At 49.0% G+C, this 19,411-nt stretch overlaps 1 protein-coding gene across 1 annotated transcript in view; it reads left to right on the top strand.

Annotated features, from left to right (window-relative positions):
- Hrh2 (histamine receptor H2) overlaps positions 1 to 19,081 on the top strand; it is a 42,200-nt gene extending 23,119 nt beyond the window's left edge. Inside the window, 2 exon segments of the mRNA XM_052157250.1 lie at positions 16,083 to 16,146; positions 16,148 to 19,081. Coding sequence (XP_052013210.1) covers positions 16,083 to 16,146; positions 16,148 to 16,276 — 193 coding nt within the window. The 3' untranslated portion in view covers positions 16,277 to 19,081.
- Positions 19,082 to 19,411: the final 330 nt, after the last annotated feature.

Here is a 19,411-nt window from a genome sequence, read left to right as displayed (position 1 = left end):
GAGTTCTTTACCGAGTGTTTACCAAAACCCTTGTTAGACGTTGTGCTCTCAGACCACAGCCCTGGGCAAACAAGCAGAGCTTCTCACCCGGTGGCCCTGACCCAGCAGCTGCCCAGAGACACCAACTGGTGTCCAGCCACCACCTTTCCAGACTTGACAGAACTAAGATTCCAGTTCACACCTGCCTGTCTTCCAAGCCTGGCCTCCATCCACCGACAAACTCCTGGATTTGAACGTGGCTCTGCTTTTGACAGGCACCACAGACTCAGTCCTGTAGACACCAGGAAGGGAAGCCAAGGCATCGGAAGGCTTTGACGAATCTGTAGTGCAGAGCAGGCAGAAAGGCTGGGCCGTTTGGGTCTTATTCCTCTACTCCCTCGCTCTCATAATCTCTGCGGAGATAAGATGCAAGGGCACCTAGCCTATCGGTACCTCTGAGTGGGCACTTCCTCATTCCTGCAGAGACCCTTTGTTTCTGCCCCTGGCTTGGCATATCCAAGGTGCCTTGAGGGCTGGAGTCCCAGTTGGGTACCTCCTTCTTCACCTCCCAATCCTCCTCTTGCCAAGGAGCCAGAGTGGCCTCCAGCCCCTGAGTCTGCCTTCCTTCCCTCTAAAGCCACACAGGCTCTTTCAAAAAGCAACTAGATTGTGGTTCAACCCTTCTGTTGCTTTTGGAATGAAGGTCAAAGTCTACCCAGCCACAGGCTCTAAATACAGGCACTGGGAGCCTGCAAATGCACGATTTCCTCTTGTGCATAGGGTCGGTCAGCACCCCCCAGGCTACCCCATGCTCTTCCACCTTCAATTTGGGTTGTGTTTGCCCCACTATGTCATAAGCTCCCGGAGGGCAGGTCCTGCCCACATCAATCACTGCTGGGTCCCCAAGAGCCAGCACTGTGCCTGGCAGGCTGATGAATGAATGAATGAATGAATGAATGAATGAATTCCTTGTCTTAGGTCTCCGAGAACCCTAGTAGTCAAAGTCACCCACTGTTAAACATCAGGAAACCAAGCCTCAGAGAGGGAAGTTGGGGGAACCTAGCAAAGCTCAGAGAGAGCTTGTTCCCTTTTCTTATACACTGAGTCACACCAGGCCCTCCTCGGAGACTTGGTGCCAGGGGCAGATCTCGCAGAAGCATCCAGGGCCATCTCTGAGTCACAGAGCCTCTGGTGGGAAGTCCCCCGCCCCAACCTGCCCACCCCCACTGCTGTCACAGATGGGCCTGGAAAAGCTAAGGCTCAGGAGAACAACAGAAAACATGTCTCTGCGGAGGACAGCCATCCATAGACCCTTGGCCACAGCACGACCTCACTGCTATGCAGGGGGTGGGAGATAAGAGGGAGGGGTGTGGGGGAGGAGGAGTAAGGGGAGGGGAAAAGGGGGAGGAGAGGGTGCTCTGCTTACTGTTTTAAGTTCACCCTCTGGAGATGAGGCTCCACTATCCATCGACACACCAGAGCTTCGTGGCTAACAGACACGCTTCCCATGGAGGAGCTGTTATTAAGAAGGGAAGTTTCCTTCACGGGCCTAAATGTGTTGGCTGGTTCAAGAGCCCAGATGTGTTTATTTCCATCATCTGACTCTCTGACACGGCCTAGATTTTTGACACATTGTTAGTGTTAACATTTAACAGCTCCCTCCCAAACTGTAAGTGACTGCAGCTGCCTTCCCTCCCACTGCCTCCAGGGTCCTGCTGGCTGTCTTGTGTAAGATGGTCCTGATGTTAGCTGCCTCAAGGTTGGATAGACTCAGTATGAGTCAGAGTGCCCTCTTACTGACCAGTGACATTTGTCAGTCTGAGGCCACCACTCTGACTGCCTTTGAGAGTGAAGGCGCAGGCCCTTACCATCCTTGGTGTATGGCAGGCTCATGGACAAATGTGTTTCTTTGTCATGTGCCCCTTCCTCTTCCTGTCTGAATTTCATCTTCTTTCCTTCTCGTTTCCTCCCAGTCAGTTGAGGTACTTTCCGCCCACCCATTCAAAGTGCACATACCAGTGGCTTCTAGAACCTTCAGAGAAGCATGTGGCTACTGTCATAGTTAATTCTGCGGCACTTATATTCCACCAAGAGAGCCCGCCCCCCAGTTTCTTTTGTTGTCACCTCCCAGTTCCCACCACTCATTCCTTCAGTTCAAGGGAAGCCCCCTCCCCATCTCTGTGGAGTTATTGTCCCTCCACAGTGTGTTACTGGCTTCTTTCATTTAACATGATGCTTTTTTTTAAAATCCATTTTTACCGTGTCTGGTCTTCCTTTGTCCATTTTTTAATGAATTTATTTATTTATTCATTTATTTATTTATTTTGGTCTTTGCTTTTCTTTCTTTCTTTCTTTCTTTCTTTATTTATTTATTTATTTATTTTTGGTCTTTGCTTTTCTCCCCCTCCTTCACTGGGGACAGGTGAGGATGTAGTGGACACAGGGAGGTACTGTGGGCTTTGGGCACAGATAGACACCCACTGTCTTGGCTGAAGAGTTCTAGGATGAGGCAATATCTGGGACCACCTAGCTGACCCAGATCCGACCCTCTTCTTCCTCCTTCCCAGGTGGGTTCCAAATGCCGAGCTACTGCAAAGCTGCTCAGTGAGCAGTCACGGCCATGGCCACAGTCACAGCCACAGTCACAGCTTCTTCTTCTTTCTCTGCAGAGAGTGTGCACTATGAGAACCCCTCTTATTCTCAGAGGAAGTCGGGGGCAGGGGAAGAATATAAAGAGCAGTGGGGACCCTGTCATGGTCACTCACTGGAAACAGCACATCTGGGGATGGTGCCAGCTGGAAGCTGAACCCCTGCTTCACCCTCTTCCCCAGACTGTACCCTCCCCTGGCCTCTCTCTAAGGCAGGTCAGCAGGCACTGCCTTCCCAGAACCTCAGAGGAGAGGAAAAGGCCACCGACTTGTTCATTTTCACCTTTCAGAAAAAAAAAAAAAAAACAACTTTACCCAGTTGAGCAGTCAAGGGAAAAACCCCAAAGCCCCTTTCCCTGTGGAACATAGCCTCCAGAACAGCGTGTAACTTGGGAGCACAGAGAGAGCCCTCCACCCTGCACTCAATGCTCTGGGCTGAGACCAGTCAGAGTGTCCTTTTGGGGACACACCTGGAAGGGCTGTACACCTTCCAGGACCCACAGAAAAAATTCCAGCAGGAAACAGATGGGAACTTTTTTTTCCTTCAGAGTGTCAGATAGGTTCCATGTCTAAATTTGTAAGAGAGATGCCAAAGATCTTATGCCTATGGCTTTGTAGTACTATGTCTACGTTAGGATGCACAAATACTTAGCACTATACTGGGATGGCCTGCCCCGTTCAGCACTGTGTCTCCCTGCACTGGTTCTTAACCTAGAAACGGCACCTACGCCATACAGCTGAGGTACATGCAAGGCCCAGCCACTCAGAGTGTAAGTACACACTGTGACATCTGCACAGGGGTCTGTCTCCTAACGATGCATTTCTCAGATTGTGTCAAATCGATAAATAATACATGACCGTGGCCCCGTCTGCCAATAGCTCAAAGGCAGCCATGATCAGCAAATAAATGCAGAAAGGTGGCTGTGTCCCACTAAAGTATTGTTTACTGACACCGAAATGTCAGTTGCATAACATTTTCATGGGTCACGAAGTGCTACTTTACATTTTTATAGCCTTTTTTATTTAAACAGACAGTAGGTAGGATTGGACCCATGGACTGTAATTTACCAAGGCTGGTGTAGGGGGAAGACATGAATAACAATTCCCAGCCACACACTCTGGGACTTGAGGCCTATGTTTGACCTCTCTGAGCCCCAGCTTTCCCATCAGAAAAAATAATAGTAACGGGGATTAAAGCCACCTCCCTTAAAGGGATGGGGTGAGATTTAGCACCAGTTCACACTCAGCGCCTGGCACAGCTGTGTCCACACCCGGAAGTCAGTGGGTTTTATCCCCTGGTGTGGCCTTTTCGCATAGGAGAAGCTGAAGAGCTTGGGGGCTTCCGTGGACTTCTCAGAGCACAACTGAGTCGCTCAAGTTGTCTCCTGAGCCTGAGCCTCCTGCCCTTCATCTGGAAGCTGGGAACTTGGATTCGTCACAGGAGACCCTTCCAACAATAACTATATATCAGTGCTTAACAAGGGAGGGAAATTAGGCACACAACCCCAACTGTGTAATGTCAAGAGTCTCCGGCAGTGGCAGTGGGGAACGTGGTTTTTATACTGATGAGTTGCTTAGTGTGGAGAGGCAGAGACAGTGAAATTTGTCCTTGTCATGATTAGCTACAAGTGCCAGAGCAGGACGAGGTCTGCAGCAAGATCCCCAGCCTCACGACAGGCAGCCTGACTTACGGGTGCCTCTGCCTGTTCTGTAGAGGTATCTGCTGCCTGCAACTCTGAGAAAGTCACATCCTCGGAGACTGGATATCCTCACGTGTAAAAGAGCTGGTCCTGCCCCTGCAGAAACAGCAGTGAGCCCCAGGGGGTCTTTGCTTTGGGGTGATGCTGGCATTTATGTAACACAGAAGCTGTTTACAGCAGAGTGTTGGGAGTCAGAATGGGACAGCATCACAGGGGTTCTACATCTGAGACTCCCCTGACTAGGCTGTCACATCCTCCCTGCCCAAAGGTAAGAAGTGAATGGGGGGCCTGTACAAGGGCTGAAGGGTGGCAGGGATTGCCACGTGACCATCAGTAGGTCTTCTTGTCCTGTGTGTGCCCCACGCTAAAGCTGCAGGGCACGGGGCACACTATATCACAGTCCACATAAGACTCAGCGCAGTGTTGGAGGGCTGACTGCACACATACACCCTCACCCACCGACTGCCATTCAAGAGAGGTGGCGGGGAAGCCCCTGGCTGTATCACTTTCATTTCATCCCAGATACAAAGGGCAGGAAAAGGCCAGGGAGACAAATCCACACAGGTCCCACCAGGGAAGCTGATGATGATTGGGGACATGTGACCATGTGCAATTCAGACAGCCGCATCCCTGAAGAGCTTTAGGGACATTGCAGCAAGGCAGTTCCCCAAGTGGCTGCACCACCCAAGGGTCTCCTGCTCCAAAGCAATTGCTTACTTTTGCATAAGCTCAGGGGTGAAGGAAGTTTCTTGTAAGTTCCATGACCTTCTGAGCCTCCCTTTCCCCTCTTGGAGGGAATGCTAATTTTTGTTCTAATACAACCTACAATTGAAAGTTGCAGAGGATGCTTATTCTAACTGTTCGTGTTCAGGAGGACATGAGGTGACAGTCCTGTGCTCTGCCCTCCCCATCTCTCCCTGTGGGACTGGCCTCTAGGAAGCTTTGCTGCCCCCTCTCCCTCCCTCCTTCCCTATTTCTCTCCCCCCTCCCTTCCTTCTCACTCTTCTCCCTAGTGGCAGCTGATGCTTGCTCTGATTCATCAAGTCTTCGCGTTTGATTCTTGATTCATCGGGTCTCCATTTTGCCAGCTCACTCCTATCCCTGTGAAGAGGGCCACTGGAGCGTCTCCTGGAAGCTGTCTCCCAGAGGCAGCCAGCCGACCTGAGCACTGCTTCCTTTCTCTAGAACTGCCTCTGTCTGAGAAGCAGGCTAACTGCATCAGCACCTCCCTCTGGGAGAGGCCTGTCCGCAAGTGCCTGGGTGTCCAGGGTAAGAGTCTTCCTTTCTTTCTGCACAGGGAGCAGACAGACCACGATTCCTCAGATGAAGGAAAACCTTAAGTTTCCAGTGTCAGACAACTCTGTCACTTCCATCTGTGACCCCAGTGACTCTGGATATTGAAGGCAGTCACTACAGGACTCGTCCCACCTCCAGCCTCTGGGGTAAGTTCCCCAGGCTGTCTGGGCCCCTCTAGACCTGTCCTGTGGCACTTCCGTGCCAGCACAACTGGAATGTATGGCCTGGGTCACAGCTGGCAGCTGTTAAGCTTCCCTGGGCACTGACAGGAATCAGTCATATGCACAGGCCCTGCCTCACATTGCCGCTTGTCTGCTGTTGTAAGCAACTCCAAGGCGAACATCCTGGAACAGAGAATGCCCAGATTTCTTTCAGACTTTTCCTAGAAACTGAGCTTCTAGAAACAGGGTTCTGGCCCAGAGGGAAGGGATATTATTTTAGGCCACTTGTTCCATTTTGTTTGTCATCGAGATAGGCTATATGGGCCTTCCTGCGGCTAGCCACATCTGAAGGTGTCACTTCCTCAAAGCTGTATTCAGCAGTAGGATCCTGTAGGTGTCGTGTGGCCAGCTGACCAGAGCAGAGGATAAGGACCAAACAGGAAGAGTGAGCACTGGCCTAGAAAGATGGCAGTAGGAACCTAGGAGGAGGAAGAGTGTCTGAAGGAGCTGAGGGGGAGACACATGAAGGAAACTCCCTGTCCTAACGTCAAGGCTAAAGCCCTTGAGACACTGGAGAGCAAATTAGGGACTCAGAGAAGAGACTAGCATGGGTACACAGGAGACAGGCACAGGCTATGGAGCCCAGAGCAGCGTCTAATGGCAGGTGTCACCAAGCTTCAGGTCCATTATTGATGTAAGGGCCATGCCACTTTGTCTGCCTCAACAGTGAGGTGCAGAGAGCGAGGGGAGTGAACTTCCTGAATGCATCAGATGGCCTGGGGTCTTTTTCATAAGCAGTCACTAGCATGAGATTGGAGGGAGTTTAGGATCTCCTCTATCTTACATAAACATCCCTGAGGTTGGGGGTATGTCTCTGTGAATAAAGGTATGCTCCAACAAGACTGATGGCCTAAGTTTAATCCCCAGCACCCACATGGTACAGAGAACTGGCTGTTGCAAGCTGTCCTCCTATCCTCTGATCTCCATATGCACCATGGCATATACATATGTGTTTTCTCTCTCTCTCTCTCTCTCTCTCTCTCTCTCTCTCACTCACTCACACACACACACACACACTAATTAATTAATTTTTCACAAGGAGACAGGGTAAACAAAAGCTAGGATGAGGGAGACCTGAGTGGACCCACATTCCAGAGAGATGGGACCATGAATCAGTTCCTGGCCACCAGCTCTGCTTCATGCATTCTGGGGAGAGCATGGCAGGGCATCTGGTGCAGCTGGTCTTCCCCAGAAGCCGCCATCTTTGTTTGCTCTGAGTCTGTGGGAAAGTGACCTAAGTCCCTGGGTTCTGGGTCTTCGTCCAGAGATGACCAGCAAACATTCTTCTTCACATGGGAGTTGTAAAGTGAAGTGAGTCTTAGAGATTCTCACAGGTTTTTGTCCAATGGCCCAAAACCACTAGGTGACAAAGAGACGGGGAGGAGCTAAACAGGAAGTAGGGCTCCCCACACCATTGCTTCTCTTTCAAGCAACAAGCTTGTGTGCCATAACATTGTATTAGTCAGGGTTCTCCAGAGTCACAAAACTTAAGAAATGTCTCTATATTGAGGAGATTTATTGTGATGACTTACCGTCTGTAGTCCAACTCCCCAACAATGGTCAGCTGTGGATGGGCAGCCCAAGGCTCAAGTAATTGCTCAGTCCCACCAAGCCAGTTGTTTCTCCTGGTCTTCTGTAGAAGTAGGCTCCAACAGATATGCTGGCAAGTAAGTGCAAGCAGGTGAAGAAAAGCGAGTCTTCCTTCTTCCAATGTCCTTGTGTAGGTCTCCAGCAAAAGGTGTGACTCAGATTAAAGGTGTGTACTACCAAGTCTAGATCTGGGACTTGCTTTGTTCCAGGCTGACCTTGAACTCAGAGATCTCCTTGCCTTAGTCTCCTGGGATTAAAGGCAATTACTACTTTGCCTGGACCTAAGCTTTTCATGGCCACTATGCCTCAAGATCTCCCTACCAAGGTCCAGCTCAGAAACTTGTATCTTCCAGCCTCAAGATCTAGATCACAGGTGAGCCCTGCAATTCTGGATTGTAGTTCATTCCAGATGCAGTCAAGTCGCCAGCACCAACCTGTTTGCTGTGTTGCCTCAGGCAAGTTTCCCAACTTGCCTGACCTTTGCAACCCCTCCACAGTATAGTAATCCATCTCCAGCGTGGGTGTGACAAGCAACTGAGTACCCAAGATGCCTAGGGTCAGCCTGGTGTCCGTCATAGGTGACGGGTTTTCTGTGGGTCCCGTCGCTCAGTGCCCAGAGTTTAGATCTAGCAGGTTTGTGTAGTCTACCTCCCTGTAATTACGGCAACATGTGCTTGGTTAGAATCTCTGGATACCCGAGCTGGTGCCCACCCAACAGACTGCTGAGAGAGTCCCAGGCCACACACCCAGCACAAGCTCCAGATGAATGTGGGATCACACACTTCGCCTTGAGAGAGGACACCTATGAGAACTGCCTATGCCCCCTTCCCTGCACCCTCCCAGTGCTGGGAGACTATTTCCTGACAGACGGTATATTGGTCAGCATTCTGTCAATGAGATAAAACAGCTGAGGTAACAGCTTCAAAACAGAGGTTCTCCTCAGGCTGAAAAGTCTCAGTGTGTGGCTGTTGTCTGCTTTGCCTCAGGGCTGAGGTGACAAGTGCATCAGAGAATGCTGGGGAGCTAATGGCAAACCTCATCATCATTAAGGCTGGGAGGCAGAGAGGGAGGAGGCAGCTGGGTGAAACCCCCTCCAGAGCATGCTATGCTCTTAATGGGCCAACCTCTCTCCACTAAGCCCCTCCTTTTAAAGACACACACCCCACACCACCCTGACACAGGCACCCCACTAGCACACCTGACTGACCACCAAGCCTTTAACATGTGCACCTTTGGGGGAGGGGCAACACGGAAGGGCAAGCTCCTTTCCCCTATCTTCTGAGACACTCAGAGGCACCACACAGCGTCCTGAGGAACGGCCAGCCTAGGCCACAGGGAACTTGCTAGGAATGTTAGACAGTTCCCTAAACCCCTGCCCTCCAGAGCCTTCAGTAGCTCCCCAGTACCTGGAGACCATACCTCAGCCAGGACCACCCTGCTACTACAGAAAGGATGCAGTCTCCTCTATATCTTCTCCTCCCCTGTCCTCAGACCACAGTCCCAGCTCATGCTGTTCCCTCGGCCCCATACCCCTAAACATTTGTAGGTGCTGTTACATTTCCATCCATTGTACCAGGCAAAACACAAATGTCCCCCTTCTCACACCTCAGAACGAGAAATGGCTTCTGCTCCACACAGCTCTCATGACAGAACTTGTTCCCACCCACAGGCAGGGTAGACACACATGCTCGGGCTCTGGACATGCACATGTGTGTGTGCATGTGCCATACATGAGTACACACCCTTAATCTCATGCGTTCTTGCTTTCTGCTCACTCTAAGGTCCACACGTTGTTCTCTGTCCAGACCTTAGCTGTTGATCTGTGCACACCCTCACTCATAAGTTACGGAGATTGGTCGCCCATCTTGTCTCCAGGCTGTCTTCCGTATCATTCTATCACAGGCATGTAGTCGGCCTCCCAGAGAGCAACAAGTCATCATAGGAAGGAGAGAGTATGCTTCAGAGTCAGATGGCTCAGGCTCAAACCGCCCTCTGATGAGAGAGAGAGTCCTTGGGGTATCTCCACCTCCCTGGAGCCTCAGTTTTGTGGTGAAAACATTCGCCTTGTAGCATCACTGTGATAGTGGAGGGGGAAAGGGCATGGCGATCAGTTCAAGACTCAGATGGCGCTGCTTCTTGTCAATCATCTTCTGTGGGTTTTTAAAATCACATTATCTGTGTGTGTGTGTGTGTGTGTGTGTGTGTGTGTGTGTGTGTGTGTGTGTGTTTGCACATGCATTCCATGGTATACACAGGAAGTCAGAGGACAACCTTTCATCATGTGGGTCCCAAGGATGACACTGTTCAAACATGCCCAAGGACATCATTTAGTTCTTGTCCAGATATCTGCTGAAATGAATGGCACCACCACCAACACACACATATACACACTCACATGCACACACACACACTTACATGCATGCATACACTCATATGCACACCTACCATGGTCTGTTGGGATTCCTGCTGTCAAGGCTCTGGCAGGCTTAGTTGTGAGAGGCAGGGTAGCCAGCAAGCAGGTGAGGACAGCCATAGGCAACCAGAATGGGCGCTCCTACACCTGCCTGTCCCACACCTGCCTGTCCCACACCTGCCTGTCCCACACCTGCCTGTCCCACACCTGCCTATCCCACACCTGTCTGTCCCAGACTTGCCTGTCCCACACCTGCCTGTCCCACACCTGCCTGTCCCACACCTGCCTATCCCACACCTGCCTGTCCTACATCTGCCTGTCCCACACCTGCCTGTCCCACACCTGCCTGTCCCACACCTGCCTGTCCTATACCTGCCTGTCCCAGACTTGCCTGTCCCACACCTGCCTGTCCCACACCTGCCTGTCCCACACCTGCCTGTTCCACACCTGCCTGTCCCAGACTTGCCTGTCCCACACCTGCCTGTCCCACACCTGCCTGTCCCACACCTGCCTGTCTGAACTGGCCAAGTCAGAAGACAGACAGGTCGCTGTCCCTTGAGACTGACTGAAGCATTCACTCGTCGATTCACACACACACACACACACATACGAACATCCACTCTGAGGTAGACGATGATAGAAGGTGAGAGATCCAGGGCAGGGAGATGGCTGGGGAGGGGGGTGAAGGTGCTTGCTGCCAAGCCTGATGAGCTAGCTGAGTTCGATCTCTGGTCTCACATTGTGGAAGTAGCAAACCAACTGTTACAAACTGTCTCCTGACTTTCCACAGGGACAGGATGGCAACTGTTACAAGTTGTCTCCTGACTTTCCTCATGGGCAGGATGGTATGTATAGCACACACAAATGAACACATGTGGCTTGTCAAATGCAAAATGAAAGGAAACGTTGCCACCTACCTTTACAACACCCTTAGCATAGTCTGGGAGACAGAGAAGCAATCCAGTGGCCAGCTCAGGGAAGTAAGTGCAGAAACAGGAGACGAGTCAGTAATTTTGGAAGACCTCAGAAACAGCTGCCCAAAAAGGTGACAACTGAATAGCCTTGAAGCGGGAGTGGAAACGGTCACCAAATAAGACATAAAGGGCTGAGGGCATAGCTCTGTGGTAGAGCTAGCATGTGTGGGCCCTGGGTTCCAGCCCCAACACCCTGAAGGCGGAGAAGAAATGAAGGGTATGCCAAGTGCTAGGAACAACAGATGCAGAGTTACAGGCACAAGCAGAACAGTCGGTGGTTCTGTCTGGCCATCTGTCCTGCAGGCAGTAGAGGTCCATGGAAGAAGGCCCTGGAGCTCATGTCCTGGGATGCTGCTGTCCCTAACATCACAGAGGGATGGATAGCCAGAGGAGCTGAGGAAGCGTCCCAGGAGGGAGCGTGGATGCTGGGTCCTGACCCCTGGTGGCTGAATGTATTCTAACAGCACCGGTTCATTCAAATAATGTGTATTTAGGAGTACTTTAGTCTGACACTGGTAGGCAGGGTGAGGGAGGTCGGCTTCCTCTCTTCCACAGGGGCAAGAGTGGGGATCTCAGGGGAAAGCTAACATGTTCCCAGGAGAAGGCAATGCAAAGATGGCCCCGCTCTCTCGTGGAGCCCGGTCTTTGTAGCAAGTGTTGGGGCTCAAAGCAGAGGTGGGCGTGGGGCTATGAGAGGTCTGATGACTAGAAGGTCTTCTAGTGTCTCTGTGAACCTGGGCTGGAGTCTGCACACTGTGGGACTCCTATCCCGGTTTGGTGTGGCTGATGGCCTAGGCCACTGGACTTTACACGTATGTAGGTCAAAATGCCCTGGTAGCCTTACCTTAAAAGGGAAGGTAGAACCCATACGATGCTGTCTGTGATAAGGGAATGGAGAAAGGAGCAGTTTGGAAGAAAGCAAGAGAATATGGGGACATTTAGACAGGGTAGGTTAATGGTGAAATAGAAATCAAGGTGAAAGAAACAAGTGAGGGCCTACAGAGGTGGCTCAGTGGTTAAGAGCACTGACTGCTCTTCCGAAGGCCCTGAGTTCAAATCCCAGCAACCACATGGCTCACAGCCATCTGTAATGATATCTGATGCCCTCTTCTGGTGTGTCTGATGACAGCTACAGTGTACTTACATAAATAAAATAAATACGTCTTTTTTTAAAAAGAAAAGAAAAGGAACAAGTGAAAATATATCAGGAACCTCATTGGCGGAGGGAATAAAATGACCAATTAAAGATATGAAGAGCCAGGCATGGCGGCACACACCTTCAGCCCCAGCACTGGGGACCTAAGATAGGGAAGCATGGACTCAAGGCCTGCCTGGGCTACAGGGCGAGACACGGTCTCAACAGAAGTGCCTGTGACGGGGCTCAGCTGAGTTTGCTGCACAGTCCCCAGAGGCCATGCGGAGGTGGCAGGAGAGAACTGGCTGGACAAACCTGTCCTCTGACCACGACAAGCAAACTACAGCGTTTGCAACCCCTACACACCTGCACAGCCAATCATAGCAATAATGGTAAGCAAGGTTTTAAAAGAAGAAAGAGGGGATCATTAGATTTGATTTTTTTAGACAAATACTTTATAATAAACAGATTTAACAAATATGAAGCAGAAATATTGATAGTATAAGGAAGAGCATATATATTAGCTACCTTACACTAATACTAGCAAAAATAAATCTAGCTAGCTCTATTAATATCATACAAAATAAACTTTGGGTGGAAGATATTATTAAGGATAAACATGGCCAATGTATTTTGATGAGAGTTAATCTCCTGGAAAGATAATTTTAATTCACATGTACCAAATGACCTTAGCTTGTAAAACACGTAAAGAAAAACTTATAACTTGTTATAATACAAAATGTATAATATATTATCAGTATTTAAAAACCAGGTATATGTGTATCAATATAAGAATATAATTCTTTATTATGATTTGCACAATCAAAAGTGTAATGCTTCTTCCCAACAAAGGCAGAACACATTCAAACACAAAAGAGTTGTCTAGAGCTGGGTATAGTGGCATAGAGTTACTCCCAGAGGCAGAGGCAAGTAATCTCTGTGAGTCCAAGGCCAAACAGGGCTACATAGCAAGATCCAGGCTAGCCAGGGCTACATATTGAGATCCTGTCTCAAAAGAACAAACCGAAGAAAAAGAGTTGAGTACTAGAAGAACTCGGTTCATAGAGTGGTCCTCTAACAATGACAAAGTTAAATAGCAAAATAATAATAATAATAATAATAATAATAACCTATGATAACTTGCAAATGCATTCCTTATTTGGTGAGATGATGAAAAAAAGTCTTTAAGCTATTAGGAAATATACTTGAGTACAGGACAATGGAAACAAGGCCTCAAGAAACATGCACCATTCCTCAAAGCGCCCATCAAGGGAGGTGCAGATGTACACACTTAGAACATAAACAGTGAGTTTGAAATTTAAGAACTAAAATTTCAACTTATAAAGTTAAAAAGATCAGCACTGTGCACCCGTACACAGTGAAGAACAGCCACGGAGCAGACATTAGTAAAGCAAAAGACAAAGGACTTGGTCAAAAGAAGAGCAACAAACCCAATGGCAGTTCTGCGGAAAATTCTGGAAAAACCAACAGGCCCGTGGCATAAAGAATGGGGAATCCTTTTGTAGATTTTGGTGACATTAAGAACAATAATGTCATTGGAATCAACTCCATGTCCACCCAAAGGGAAACAATGATCAGGTGGAGATGTTCCGTCAGCACCACACATGGGTAGAAAACCATTCACACGTTAAAAATGGGAATGGGAGGGATCAGGAAGAAAAATGGGGAAAAATATTGGATGCCCATGTGACTTACTCAGGGTTTCTATTCCTGCACAAAATATCATGACCAAGAAGCAAGTTGGGGAGGAAAGGGTTTATTCAGATTACACTTCCACATTGCTGTTCATCACCAAAGGAAGTCAGGACTGGAACTCAAACAGGCCAGGAAGCAGGGGCCATGGAGGAATGTTATTTACTGGCTTGCTTCCCCTGGCTTACTCAGTTTACTTTCTTATAGAACCCAGGACTACCAGCCCAGGGATGGCACCACCCACAATGGGCCCTCTTCCCTTGATCACTAATTGAGATAATGCCTTACAGCTGGATCTCATGGAGGTATTTCCTCAAGGGAGGCTCCTTTCTCTGTGATAACTCCAGCTTGTGTCAAATTGACACACAACAAAGCCAACCAGTATGCCAGGCGATATACAAAAGCTAATTCCAATATCAAGAGCAACATTTAAACTTGTAGAAGAAAAAAAAATAGAATACTTTGATGAGTTTGGGATATAAAAAGGATTTTCATAAACAAACCCGGAAGGGAAAATAAATAAAACATGGCTATTAAAACAAAGGCAAATGGGAGCTGAGGTGTTGGCACAGTGGATAAAAGCACTCAGTACACAAGATGAGGGCCTGAGTTTGAATCCCCGGAACCCACATTACAAAGCCAGGTGTGGTCACCTGCGCTTATAACCCCAGCATTGAGGGGCAGAGACAAGCGGATCTCCAGAGCTTGCTAGCCTATCCAAAAGGTCATCATACTTCAAGTTCAGTGAGAGACCTGTCTCAGGGTTATAAGGTAAGAATAAAATATCAGCCTCAGAGAGGGGAAATCATAAAACATGATACCATCTACATACAAAATAAAATGTAAATAGAATAAAATATTTGCTGATATGAATCACGTGTTAGTGAAGTTCGACTTCTTAACTATTCTTCAAATTATATGTATATGTACTTAAAGTAGGATATGTTTGGATGGCTAATGTACTTCATTCAAAAATATCTAATAGCTGAATTGTGAACCAAGATTTTCTGGAGTAGGGAGATTATCTGAGTTGTTCTCTGTGTCTTTTTGTTGGTTCTACATGCTGACATTTTACTATGAACATGTCATGATGAATTACCAGGCTCCTTAGAGGGCAAAAGCTAGTTAGCTTCAGCTTTAAGTGGCTTCTCGATAGTAATTTCAGCAAGAAGTACTTTCTCAGAGCTATTGAAATGTCTGTCCAAGGGCAGACACCTCCCTGCTAACTTGGCCAAATATGGACATTACTGGTGTGGGAGCCAGAACCTCTAAAATGCCACAGGCCTGACCTTGCCATCCTGATGAAAGAACAGAGTGTTAGGAGGGAAGGGCCAGGGGCCACCAGGGAGTTCCCAGCAGAGACTCAGCCAGGGTTGCCACACACAGAAGGAGGCTGGGAATCAGCAGAGTCTTTGTCCTCGGAACCTTACAAAGTCAGGCATCCACAGCCACAGCCACCGTGTGTCGAGCAGAAGTGTGCAGGGAAGTACTGTGTCCATCCCTCTCCCTGTACGGAAGGAGGAGCAGAGGGCTTGATTGTCCCACTGGAAGGCAGCTAACCTCAGTGGTTTCCCAAGCTTCCCCGGCTCATGCAAGGCATGTGTGAGATGGCTCTGGGTTCCATCTCCAGCACTGTGAACACTGGAAAATGACACAGATATGACACACATCACATGGGCCCCCTACTGTATGAGTTGTTCCCTCGGGTGTGTTTTATAACCCTGGGTTCTTACCAGAGTCGGAGAATATATAGTTATAAGTAGCTCTAAATGAGATTCAGAGGATCTGAATGGATCACGTCAACACAGCATGCAGGAGCAGAGCTGAGATTTGAAGACATGGCCCCTGGATGCTCCTCCTTATAGGGCGATGACTTTCCCTGCTGCTGCCCATGAACTGCTCTAGACAGGGAAGAGACACCCACGAGCCATCACAAACCACCTTCTTGAGGTCCTGGCGTAGCAGAAAGGCTCATCTCATGGGCTTGTCTCAGTGATCACCTGCTCTAGCACGCTTTCTGTTGCTGGGAAAACAAACAACAAAAACCTCAATAACCAAAAGTTATTTGAGGAGACGAGGGTTTATTTTAGCTTATAGGTTGCATCCATCAAGGTGGAAAGCCAAGGCAGGAACTCAAGGAAGAATCCAGCAGCTGCTTACTGGCTTGCCCACCCCGGCTTGCTCAGCTAGCTTCCTTACAAAGCCCATGCCTTTCCTGCCTAGGGATGGTACCACCCGCAGTGGACTGTATCCTCGTACATCAATTAGCAATCAAGAAAAATTCCTACAGATAGGCTAATCTGACGGAGGCAACTTCTCACCTGTTGGGTCCCTCTTCCCATGTATGTCAAGCTGACAAGCAAGATTAGCCATAACAGTAGCCCAGCTCTGACCTGTGCTTGTGTCTCTACAGGAAAACAGCACTGTCTTGTACCACATGCTCCAATAACCTCCTAAGCTGCTGCAAGAGCCTGTGGGGGTCTTTGCCTCCTCCAGCAACACCCAGAAGGACCATCAGAGGAGCAACTGGGGGAGCCACTGTCTGAGGAGACAGAAAGGACACCGTCACAGGAAGGAATGAGGGTGTTGCCCTGTGAGGCTGTCTAGATCCCGCCCAGGACACCAAGATACTGGCCTTATCACTTGGATCTCCTTTCTGGAGCTCCTGTAGATCAAGCCCCACCAAACCAGTGAGGACAAACTTCAGCCTGAGCCTGGAGGCTCACAGAACACCCAGATCAGCTTCCCTGGGAGCAGATTCTAGACAGGGACTTAGGCTTATTTAGGCTGAATTCCTTGGGTTCAAAGCTCACGTTGGTGCTGGCCCTAGGAGTCATGAGCAGAGATAGCAGGACAGAGGCATGTAGCCAGGTGTGCATGGACATACTTCTGTAGAAAATATGCACATCTGCTGGGCAGGGCAAAGGATGCTGCCATAAAGCACTGGCCTGGCCTCGCTTCCTCATGGGGTCTCAACATGAGCAGAAAAGAAGGGACTGGAAGAGAAGGAAGAGGAGAGAAATTGCCCTCCACAAACACCTAAGTAAGTTCCAGGTACTTTGTCTACACAGGCTCTCATAATTTATATGCATATGCTTAGGATAAGCATCACCATCCAGACTTTAGAGAGATGAAAACTGAGAGTCAGGGAGGTATGAAATATACCTCAGGCACTCAACCAGAAAATGTGCCTGGGATAGAGGTACTCAGAAAGTATGGTGAGTGAATAGATGCATGGGAAGATGGATGGATGGATAGATGGATGGATGGATCGACGGACAGATGGACAGATGGACAGATAGATGATGGATGGATGGGTAAATGGATGGATGGATGGATGGATGGATGAATGGATGGATAGAGGGAGGATGGATGGATAGAGGGAGGATGGATGGATGGATGGATGGATGGATGGGGTGAAAATCCAGGCTTATGTCCATGTTTTCTAAACTACACTGACACCAATGTAGTTGAAGAGAAGCCAAGATCGTTTCTTATCTCAGCTAACCCTCCTCTAGCAAGTCTTAGCCCTTCAGGAAGCCCCCCCCCCATGATGAGCTACAAGCATTGATGGTGCTCGTTATCAACAAGAAGTAGTGTACAGTGGGCTTGCAGGCCAAAGTGTGTCTGTTGAGCCCCAGGCAAGCACAGGTAGACGTTGGAAAGATGCAAAGGGAACAAATGTGAGGGTTGACCTAGTGCCACCCTCATCTGGTGACCAGGACAAATTCCTGCCCTCTGGGCAGCTCTATATTCCTCTGTACAAATGGATAAACTCCCTTTCTGTAGTTGGAGGACTACTGAAGAGACTGGAGGTGGAGCTGGTGAGAGCGCCACAGAGAAGAGGGTGTCTATAGGCTTCTCTTCCCTAAGGCTTCTCATTGGTGTTGCCCTTCCATGACCTCAACCCCTCCTTGATACCCATGGTTCCTTGGGTTTCCAAGACCCTCTCCTGCCCACCCCCCACCATGACCACCCTTTATGTGACTTTCCAGCCCTCTCTGTGACTCGCTGTCCTCCACACAACCATTAGATGTGACCGTTCCCTGGAGCTCGGTGACAAACCAAACATAAGGATATTATTTACTGATTCACAACTGTAGGCTAATCACCAGGCCCCTGGGCACTTCCGCCTGCATGTTTCAAAGGTATCTTACCTTTAACAAGTCCACAGCTACACTCTCCAACTTCCCCCTCACCTGATTCTCCAAAGCCCCCTTCTCAAGCAAAGGATACATCCCTGGCTTCAAAAGCCTTGGTCAGCCTCAGCCCCTCCTTTTACTTTGCCTCTTCTCATGGGGGACACTCTAGAGTCTTAGCTCCAACACATATCCACCATCCAACTGATAGGCTGCTTCTTCCCTTTCTCACATGACCTCCCCCCCACTGCTGTAGTCTCCATTGGGACAACTGGTAAAGCTGCTTAGATCTCTTTCCTACACCCACCCCACCCTCTTCCTCCCATCAGCTCTCCGCACATCCTCAGTGGGCTGTGAAAATGTATACCCCGCTGTGTCACATGCAGGATAGAACCTTCGTTAGAATGGCCCGCCGGCCTGGCCTTGCCGGCTTCCACGTCCCTTCAGTTCCCGCTTCACCACCCCCTACCTTCTCTTAATTCTGCCGCTGTTTGTCTTATCGTTTTATTTAGATCTACTATTTCTAGCAAACAAGGAACTCAGTGCTATTTCCATGACCTCAAATGTTCCTTTCTCTTCTGAACAAGTTGACTCCATGAGATCTCATTGAAAATACCATTTCCTTGAGGATTTCTTCCTTGTCTGTCCTGACCCTTCCTATACCAGGTCCTTGCCACACACCATGGAACTTTCTGTAGAAACCATCGGCTTGGTTGTAATACGGGAGTTGGCTATGGTTCTTGGACACTGTCTTCCTCCTCTCAGCATGAGTTCTTTCTGTTGACCTTTGCCTGTTGGGTCTCTGGAAGAGTTTTCACACACAGTAGAAGCTTAGTTAAAGTTGTCAGGGAGACGGGCAAAGAATGGTCCACAGTAATATTTTAAGGGCTAGCCTGCCAATAAACTTCAAGGAGTAATTTGGTCTGATGACTCCCAGAGATGACTATTGAGTCTCTTTATCAAAAATCCCTCTGAAAGTCCAAGAAACCCACTTAGATGTCTTCTTAGGAGTCTATGGTAGGTGAGTTTCTTAAGTCACAGCCAACTACCTGAAGACACAAGATCTCTGGTGCAAATGGACCTGCATGATCAGAGAGACAGCCAATCAGGGCTCAAGACCACAGTGCCCAGGGACAAAGTGCCACATCAGAAGATTCCTGCAAATGTGAACTCTCTGGAACCTTTCCTGGCAGCACAAACAGGGTGCATGAAGTCTGGGGGAGGACCAGCTGAGATGGAACGGCAAGTCCATTCTGTGTCACCATGTTCTAATAAAGCTATCAAAGAAGATGCTGCCTCTCTCTCCCTCTCCCTCTCCCTCTCCCTCTCCCTCTCCCTCTCCCTCTCCCTCTCCCTCTCCCTCTCCCTCTCCCTCTCTCTCTCTCTCTGTGTGCGCACACGTGTGTCTCTCTCTCTCTCTTTTTCTCTCTCTGCCTCTGTCTGTCTCTCTCCCTCCTTCCCCTTTCTTTATTTCCCTCCCTCTCTCCCTTCCCTTCTCCCTCCCTCTCCCGCTGGCAAGAAAATATTCCTAAATTTTGTCATGTATCTTGATTTAGAAAGGGAAAAAGCCACAAGAAAAGTCTGGGATAAAGGTCTGAAAGTT

The sequence above is a fragment of the Apodemus sylvaticus genome, chromosome 14 (genome assembly GCF_947179515.1).
Source record: "Apodemus sylvaticus chromosome 14, mApoSyl1.1, whole genome shotgun sequence".
NCBI classification, from domain to species: Eukaryota; Metazoa; Chordata; class Mammalia; order Rodentia; family Muridae; genus Apodemus; species Apodemus sylvaticus.
The sequence above is the reverse complement of the archived record's forward strand: the minus strand, read 5'-3'. Positions and strand labels throughout refer to the sequence as shown.